Consider the following 9,445-nt stretch of genomic DNA (forward strand, 5'->3'; position numbering starts at 1 on the left):
GGCTGTGCTGCCCTGAGCCAGCCTCCAGAGAAAGAAAGGATCGGGTTCCAGCGCTGTTTTCAGGCACTGTTTTATTCACCCTGAGGCGACAGCAGGAGGCTGCTTGCTGCCTCTTGCCTTGGGAATTGTAGATCATGGCTGCCCTTACCCCTCTTCTGGTTGCCACTTGAATTTTATCTGTAAAACTGCAATTGCCTTTTTGATCAGTGCCACCCAGAGTGCTTTTTTAGATGGGAAACTGGCATCATGAATAGCAGATCCCCAAATGTTCACAAGTCCCTGAGCACAAAGTTGAGGAGAATTAAAGCCACACAGGCCACATTTGCGGCACTCAAACACAGCCCTATTGCTGCTGCTGAAATAGACTCAACTGACAGAGGCCATCACAGAAATTGCTTCTGGAGTGTCAAATATAATGAAAAAATCCATCAGGAGAAAGAGAAAGCAGAATTTCTTGACTCACTTCATTGCTTCCTCTGAGCAGCAGCACAAAGTGGAGATGCCCAGAGGTATTTCCAGCTGCTGCTGATCCCAGTTGGAGCCCAGCCTGCTGCCCAGTCCCAGCAGGAACCTGAGCCCAGCCCGGGGAGCTCCTGCAGTGTCGGGAGCTCAGCGCATGTGGGGCCAGGCCCAGAGACCTGGGCACGGCCGCTGATTGTGGGGCAGAGGTGCAGGTGGAATGTCCTGCGGCCCAAACCTCCTGCTCCTACCACACAGCAACCCCCATGGGTTTCCATGGAACCATGCCAGGAGCAGCTGCTGAGGTCAGAAGCCACGGCAGCCACCACCCTGCTCCAAAGGCCCTTGGCAGGGTGGGCTCCTGCCCTGGCTCTGTGTGCCAGGAGCCGGCAGCGCTGGGTGCAGGGAGCCCAGGGAGGGCACAGAAATGCTGGGCTGAGAAATGCTGGGGGGGACAGCGAGAGGGGCGTGTGCAGCCGGCCAGGGCACAGGAGCAGCACGCACAGGGGGCACAGCCTGCAGGACAGATGGCCAAGGGCTGGGCAGGGCTGGCAGGGCCACAGGCACCCAGGCCTTTGTCCCCTGGGCTCTGGCAGCGCCTCTGGAGGCCCCACAGAAGGAACTTTCCTTTCAGGGGCTGCACTTTGGTCCTCCCTGGCCCCTCCCTGAGGAGGCTGGCAGGGGTTGCAGTTTGATGACATTTGTCCTTGCTGCCCCTCCCATCCCACTGCCCCACAAACAGCCCCGAGGCACCTGTGAGGGACAGGCCCTGCTGTGCCAGGCCTGGGCTCAGGGCTCGGCCTTTCTGCTTCCTCCAGCCAAACCCAGGCCTTGCTCAGCCCTGCAGTTCCTGCTGCTGTGCCCCAAGCTCCCTCGGCCGGTGCTGGAAAGGGACTTGAGGTATCTTGATCCCCTCGGGTGGCACATGGGAGAAAACAACAAACTTCTCAGGAGGGTGGAGAACAAACTTTTAGTTGCAAACTTGAGAGAATGAGATACTTGGGAAATCTTAAAGCAACATGGAGTTAGAGTAAATCACTTCAGAACGCACTGACTGAGCAAACTCTAACCTGTCCAACTTCCAGTTCTCCAGATATTAAGAAGAGGAAGTCAGGAGAAGAGAGAGAGGGAGTGAGATCCACAATTGCCCTTGGTTCCAGCACCATCTCAGCTGCTGTGAGCTCTGGAGGCTGTGGGACGTGTCAGTGTCACAGTCATGTCACAGCCTCACCTACTCTGGTCCCTCTCACAGGTGGGGTTTTTGGGGTGCCAGGGGCTTGGCAGCCACTTTGTGGCTGGACCAGAGGCTGCATTGGCTGGGGCTGGGGCAGTGACCGCCCCATCTACGCAGAACTTGCCCCTGGCCCCCAAACAGACACTGAAGATGTCTGGGGCCATTCATCACTTCTCTTCTCTCCAGCACCGAGGCAATGGACTCTGGCTGCAGCTCTGAGCTCATGCCCAAGGCAGCCACCCCTGGAAATGGAGCTCCATGGAGAAGCTCTCAGGAAACCACCCAAGAGATGGGGAGTGGCCCAAGACCGCCTCAGAAACGTGGGATACCCTAAAATTTCTTCAGGAACGTGGAATATCCAAAAACTCACTCAGGAACCTTGGTCATTCCCAGCCTTGGGCTGTCTCATTCCAGACCCAACCCCACCTCCCTAGTCTCAACCCCAACCCATCCCACCCCTCCTGGACATCAAGACCCCCTTACCAAGCCCTATTTCCCCAATTTCACACCTCCCAAACCACATCCCACCCATCCTGTCCCACCCATTGCCCACCTCACTCCTCTTGATTTGCATCCCACTTCACCCAATCCCCTTCCAACCCCATCCCTCCCTCAGGGGGTGTGTAATCAAGTAATTTTGTGGTGAGATTGAGTAGTTTTAGCATTGAGTGCTTTTGATGTGACAGATCAAACCCTCTCATCTCTTTGAGCTCCAAGAAATGGAGACCACCACACTAAATATTTTCAAACCCTCAAATCCTCCCCAATATCTCCCTGAGTCCCAGATTGCCCTGAAACACTAGTAAAACATGAGGCTTTAAATGCATTTGAGGAATTTGTTGATTTTTATCCCCAGTTTTGTCTGTATTTAAGGGATGAAGATGAATCAAAATAATATAGGGGACCACCAAAGAAAAGGACCACCAGCCCAGTGTCTTTCCAGTGCAGATCGCTGGGAATGTAGGCCACCAATTCTCTGGCCTATGTGGGTCCTCTGAAGCAGGAGTAAGTTGAAGCAGTGCACAAAGCTCTTCCTGCAGCTGAGGCACTCTTAGGCCTTCCCTTACTGGTGTCTCCGTTGGTGTCTGTTCAAGTGAGAGCTCCTGGACAAGCTCTTCCCACAAGCGGGACATGTGTAGGGCCATCCCCTGGTTTGGATCCTTAGGTGGCGGATCAGGTGGGAGCTTATGCTGAAGCTCATCCCACATTCCCCACACTCGTTGGGCCTCTCCCCATTGTGGATCATTTGGTGGATGACCAGTTGGAAACTCTGGTGGAAGCCCTTCCTGCATTCCGCACACTTGTAGGGCATTTCCCCAGTGTGGATACGCTGGTGAATGATGAGGGTGGAGTTGTGCTTGAAGCCCTTCCTGCAGTCTTGGCAGCAGAAGGGCCTCTCCTTTGTGTGAATCTGCTGGGGCAGGAGGAGACTGGAGCTTCTCTGAAACCTCAGGGCACTTGTCAGGTCTCTCCCCAGTGTGGATCTTTAGGTGGATGATCAGTTTGGATCTCTGGTTGAAGCCCTTCCCACATTCCCCACACTTGTATGGCCTTTCCTCAGCGTGGATGTTCTGGTGGCGGATCAAGTTGGAGCTCTGGTTGAAGCTCTTCCCACATTGCTCACACTTGTAGGGCCTCTCCCCAGTGTGGATCCTTTGGTGGCAGATCAGGTGGAAGGTCTGGCTGAAGCTCATCCCACATTGCTCACACTGGTAGGGCCGTTCCCTGGTGTGGATCCTCTGGTGGCGGATCAGGGTGGAACTGTGGCTGAAGCCCTTCCCACATTCCTCACATTTGTAGGGCCTCTCCCCAGTGTGGATCCTCTGGTGGCAGATCAGGTGGGACCTCTGGCTGAAGCTCTTCCCACATTCCCCGCACTCGTAGGGCCTCTCCCCAGTGTGGATCATTTGGTGGATGATCAGTTTGGACCTCTGGTTGAAGCCCTTCCCACATTCCCCACACTTGTACGGCCTTTCCTCAGCGTGGATGTTCTGGTGGCGGATCAAGTGGGAGCTCTGGTTGAAGCTCTTCCCACATTGCTCACACTGGAAGGGCCGTTCCCTGGTGTGGATCCTCTGGTGGCGGATCAGGCTGGAGCTGTGGCTGAAGCTCTTCCCGCATTCCCCGCACTTGTAGGGCTTCTCTCCAGTGTGGATGCGATGGTGGGTCACAAGGGTGGAGTTGTGCTTGAAGCCCTTCCCACATTCCCCACACTTGTAGGGCCGTTCCCCAGTTTGGATCACCTGGTTCTGGATCAGGTGGGAGTTCTGGCTCAAGCTCTGTCCATCTTCCCGGCACAGGCTAGGTAGACCATTCTCCGAGCACCCTGGGATGGGTTTGGAACCCCTCCTCATGCAGGATCTCTGGGGCTTTTTGTTCCCATTGGATTCCTGTGCCATGGAGCCACTCAAAATGGCCTCTTCCACAAGATTCTGCCCTTGGGATTTGTCCTCCTGGGTCTCCATTCTCATCTCCTTTTCTGGGGGAGGAAGGACAAGGAGAGAATGGGATTTGCCTCCGTGCCAGAGGTAATGGGAAGGGGATCCCCCCATTGCATCCCCGGCAGGACAGTGTTGGCAGTGGGGTTGTCCTGCAGCCAGGAGCCATGCTGGGCTGGGAGATGGAGCAGGAGAGAGAGGAAAAGGGACAGTGACTTCCTCCTCACCTGCCTGGCTGTCCTGGAGCATCTTCCTTGCAGCCTAACCTAAAAAATTAAAAATTAAACTAAAAATGCAGTAGTAAAATAAAAAAATTCTGACAGAGTCAGAATACAACCTGACACCCGGTTAGTCAGCGTGCTGCTTGCAGTCCAATCAAATCGTGGCTGCAGTCCTCCTGGAGTGACAGATGTGGTTTTGTAGAAGCAGTGCTCCTGTAGAAGGGTGTAGTTTTCCTCTGAAGGTCCAGTGGTGGTGTAGATGGGTCTGGTCTTCCTCTGGGCATCCACTGGAAACCAGGCTGCTTCTGGTGCTTTAAGTCTCAGATTATATCCAGGTAGGAATGCTTGGCTCCTCCCTCTGGGTGGAGCATCTCACAATGGGATGATGTAATTTTATCAGTCATGCAGTGAGAGGCAATGGCCCATTAACAGAAAATATCTCCCTGGAGGGAGGATGGGTCATGGAAGAGATAAAGAACACTGCCCCATTTGGTTCTAACAGCTGGGCCATTAACAAAAGATATCGCCCTGGAGTTATGAGAAATGGGTCATGAAAGAGTTTTTACTTGGATCTCCAGTTGGTTTGTTTTCAAACTAGCACACTGGGAGAAGTGGGACCACACTGGGAAAGTACTGTGAGAAGTTTGGAGTGACTGGTCTACATTTAGTATGACTGGGCATGACTGGGAGCATGCAGGGAGGGACTGGGATGATCTGTGAAGTGACTGGGACTATACTAGGGGAAACTGGGAGAACTGGGAACACACTGGAGGAAAGTGGGAGCAACTGGGACCATGCTGGGGCAAACTGCATCATAATGGGGAATGACTGGCAGTGACTGGGCTCATACTGCAAGTGCTGACAAAACTGAAAGCACACAGGGTGGGAGAAACAATGCTGATACTGGGAGCAGCCTCTTCTGGCACCAGGACCACTGAACACTTTTCCAGTGAAACGTGAACTTCAAAGAAATTAAGGATTTTAGAAAAGTTAAGGTTTTAGCTACAGATCAGCTTTGCCTGAATTAGTTAAAGTAGATAGATAGACAGGCTGTGCTGGAAATAATTAGGAGTCAATGGTTAGTTGAAAGGAAGTGGATCTAAAATAACAATCCCAGATCTAAATAACTAATTGTTTGTCATTTTTGTATTTGTTTAGCTGTGTTTATAATGAGAAACAGAAGAAACTGGTAAATAGATCTAAGAACACAGACAACTGTAAATCTTCTAACATCCCATTGAAACAGTCATGGAAACAGGAAACTGGAGTTCTACCAGGTTCCATTTGTCCTGTTATCCATTGAAAAGGTAGAAAGTTTAGAATGAGGAAGACTCTCCTTCCTTCCTCTTTTTATGACCCCTCCCCATAAAAGAGACCACTGACCTAATTCAAAGAACAAACTATGCATGCTTAATGGCCTTTTATCTAATTATAATACGAAGCAGAGGATGCCAGGCATTAGTGTTATGAATATGTATTAGTATTTGGGGTATTCAACACTTATGTAAATAAATAGAGTCTGCAATCACTTGTAACTTTGCAGTGCATATTAGGGAGCGATCCCACACAGCTGCCCAGCATTGCATTAAACCTACACTTTCTAACTCTAACCTGTTAGAGAGTCTTTTGTCCGTCACAGTTGGGTATTGACATTAGATCAATATCCATATATTAATAAATCACCCATCATCCTGCCCCTCCAGCCCTAGCACCCCTCGCCAGGGTCTCAGCAATCCCAGGTGTCCTCCACTCTTGGGGTCCCTGCTTTGGGGTTCTGGGGGTCTCCTCTCTCAGGGATCCCACTTAGGGAAACTGCAGCTTTCCTGGGGCTCCCCAAACCTGGTGTCACTGCCCCGCACCGGTCCCGTGCGGTCTCCACATGGCACCGGCAGAGCTCGGAGGGCCCGGCCGGGGAAGCCCAACCCCCGTGTGTTGGCACCCACATCTGCCCACACCCTGCCACGGCTCTGCCACCACTGCCACTGGGACCCCCAAAAATACCCCTCAAGGACCCCCCGATGTTCCCCCCGAGGGGCATCTGCAGCTCGGCTTTGGAGCCCTGCAAACTCCAAATATCTCCCCTGAAACAAGGCAGAAAAGAACCTTATAACAACAGTTGTTAGAGTAGTATGTATTTTTAATAGATGTTGAGGTGCATGGGGATTAACTTCACTAAAGACATGCATGAACACTAGAGAGCTTGCCTCTCTTATTTTTCTTTGAGGTCTTACATATGCATGGCATTGCACAATCTGCCTCATACATATTTATTCTCTGGCCTCACTCATCCTCACTTTGTATGGTAATTAACTCCTTTTGGTACATGCTCTTGGGCATGCTTAGTTCATCATGGTGGTCTCCGAGGGTCTCTAGAAGATGAAAGAAATGGAGTCTTCCTCAGTGAAGTCTTCACCTTTATTTTTCTTGTGCATGCTTTGGTCCTTTTGGCATTTTTTCAAGGCAAGACATCAGTTTCTAGTGAGTCTGTGTTCTTCTCTTTCTTTGCATTTTTTGCTTTGTTATCTTGTTATGTTTAGGTTAGTCTTTCTTGTTATCACTGAGGGGTCCTGGATGTTTGTACTGCTTTAAAATATGTAAACAGGCACAGCACTCGATATTCACTAAATGCCTTCTAAAATGTACAATACCTTCTAAAATACAGTGTATGCTCTTGTTTGCTATAAAGATTAGCTAGAATTTTCAAGCCTCTCATGCCCTCTCTTTTCTACAGACATAGTAAATTCTTTTACTACTACTGGGGCTTCTCTCTAGGTTTAACTCACTATCTTGATAATTCTCTTTTAACATTACCCTATGTGTTTTAGATAATGAGGTTAAAATTGCAACTCGCTTTAACATCCGCTAGTTCTATATGAGTACTACAATAGACATTATTAAATTTATACTAAGTAATATCAGCAAAATAATGATGGGAGGACATAGGGTGTTGAAGATTCTAGTTGTATTTAGTGACTATCTAAAGAGTGCATCCAACAAGAGTTGTGGCTTGTGCCTTGCTTTGCTTTTTGTAGAACTCTCCTTATTTCTTTTGTATCATGTTGGACAGTTACTACAGGTTTTTGTCTGTTCTCTTGAATTTCTTTTACAATTTTGTTCAAATCTTCATGCTTTATTAATTGCTTTACTAGGGTTAGGTTTATTCTAATAAGAATGAGTAACAATCAGTGATAGGTTTTGTAATTAGACTTGATTAACTGGTGGGATATAACTGGTGCTAAATATGAAAAGTTGCACCTGACAATCTTAACAAAATTGTAGATACAGAAATTAGAATGATTTTTAGCAGGTAAGGATATATTATTTCTATCTTGTCCTAGGTTACAGTGTAAGATGTGCCCAAAGTATGTATTCTATCACCATCTACATGAGCTGATGAAACTAGGTTGGGCAGTGTTTCCCTTGCCCCCTCCCTCCAGACTATCTGCTGTTAATGGCCCATCAATGCCCTGCTGCATGACTCATAGATAACTCCCTCCAGGAGCTATCTCTGTTTAATGGGCAATCAAGGACCCATTGCAAGACTGATAAAATGATATCAGCTTGTTGTGAGATGCTCCACCCAGGGGGAGGAGCCAAGCATTCCCACCTGGATGGAATCTGGGATTTGGGACAGCACAGGCAGCCTTACCCACTGGATTCCCAGAGGACAAGAGCTACCAGACCTTTCTATGGGATCACTGCTTCAACCAGACCACTTCATCTGGACTGCTACCACCACCACAGGGTATCAGGTTGTATTCTGACTCTGGCAGTGATCTTTTGTACTATTGCATTTATTTTATTTTACCTTTTTTTCCCCACCTCCTGTTAAATTGTTCTTTTCTGACTTGGAGTCTCTCGCTGGTTTTGCTTTCAAGCCAGCACACCTAGACATCTTTTTCACCTATTTTCTCTGTTAGAATTGACCAGTCCTTCCTCTCTTTTGATCACTAATTTGGTCAAATAAGACTAAAATGTAATGATCCCTTGCAACAAGGTGATCTGCTCAGCATATTTCACATTTTCCCATTTATTAGGTATCAAGACTTAATTCTGACATGTAATAAATACAGTCTTTCAGCTTTAAGAGGCAGAGAACATGAATTCCATTGAAATTGGTTCATTAATATTTATCTTCAGAGTGGTTCATGAACTGTTTCAAGTTTGGATAAGCAATTAATGCCTCGGTGACTAACAGACAGGGAAAAGATAATTGTGAGCAAGCAAATAATGGCTTGCTGAGGCACGCAGCAGTCTGTAGTTTTAAAAGAGAATTTCACTACATTTTGTGAGTTTGTAAGAAGCAAAGGGAGAAAAAAATCTTTATATGTTTAGAAGTCTCATATATAATTATGGAAGTGTTAATATGAGAATTTACAGTGTGTCCTAAAGATACATTGTTGTGCAGGATTTTTATTCATTCACAGGTACGTTTGTGTAAATAACCTTATGGAAAGGATTTTTTCTAATGCTTTGCAAGAATATTTAGATGTATATTCATGCTCACAACTCTGTGTGCTGTGGAAAGAACACTAATGCCTATATAGCACGGTTTCCTTTTACACAACCCTTTTTTCATAGTAATTTGCAACTTGTTCCCTATTCTGCTTGGGTCAGCAGAGCTGTGCCACTCTGTCTCCATCTGGAATTTTTCTTTGCCTTTCTTCTTCCTGTTCCAAAATCACCTTTAATTACTGCCTCCCACAGCTGTGTCGACTGACAAATAAGCACAGCACCAGTTCATTGTCTCAGTACCTGTGCATTTTTTGATGCCATTCTGCAGAACCGAGTGGAGATGTGGAGACTCTGAAAATGTGAGATTTGTGGATTTTTGTATTTTCACACCTATGTATTGTCATAGATTTAATGCTGCTTCTCCTCCTGAAGTGTGTATATGTCCATTTATCTACTGCTATTGCTGAGGGCATAGCGTACCCTGTGCTTTTCAACTGGAACAGAACTTTTTTAGCAAACATCTGGGTGAATGCTCGTGCAAATATAGTGTAATAGAGGTTTAAGAGAGCTGCATCATACAAAACAAGAACAGAGTGCCTTATGAGGAGAATCTGAAGCAGATGGTCTGTAGTCCTTAT

General features: G+C 47.9%; 1 protein-coding gene across 1 annotated transcript in view; it reads right to left on the bottom strand.

The window, feature by feature from the left end:
• The window catches only part of LOC131378787 (zinc finger protein 91-like), a 25,207-nt gene extending 16,079 nt beyond the window's left edge, over positions 1–9,128 (bottom strand). Inside the window, exons 1-4 of the mRNA XM_058424339.1 lie at positions 9,108–9,128; positions 6,596–6,626; positions 3,152–3,839; positions 2,839–3,087 (exon numbers count right to left, since the gene is read on the bottom strand). Coding sequence (XP_058280322.1) covers positions 2,839–3,087; positions 3,152–3,839; positions 6,596–6,626; positions 9,108–9,128 — 989 coding nt within the window. The remainder of the gene's footprint in view (positions 1–2,838; positions 3,088–3,151; positions 3,840–6,595; positions 6,627–9,107) is intronic.
• Positions 9,129–9,445: the final 317 nt, after the last annotated feature.

Source organism: Hirundo rustica, unplaced genomic scaffold, assembly GCF_015227805.2.
Source record: "Hirundo rustica isolate bHirRus1 unplaced genomic scaffold, bHirRus1.pri.v3 scaffold_184_arrow_ctg1, whole genome shotgun sequence".
Lineage (NCBI taxonomy): Eukaryota > Metazoa > Chordata > Aves > Passeriformes > Hirundinidae > Hirundo > Hirundo rustica.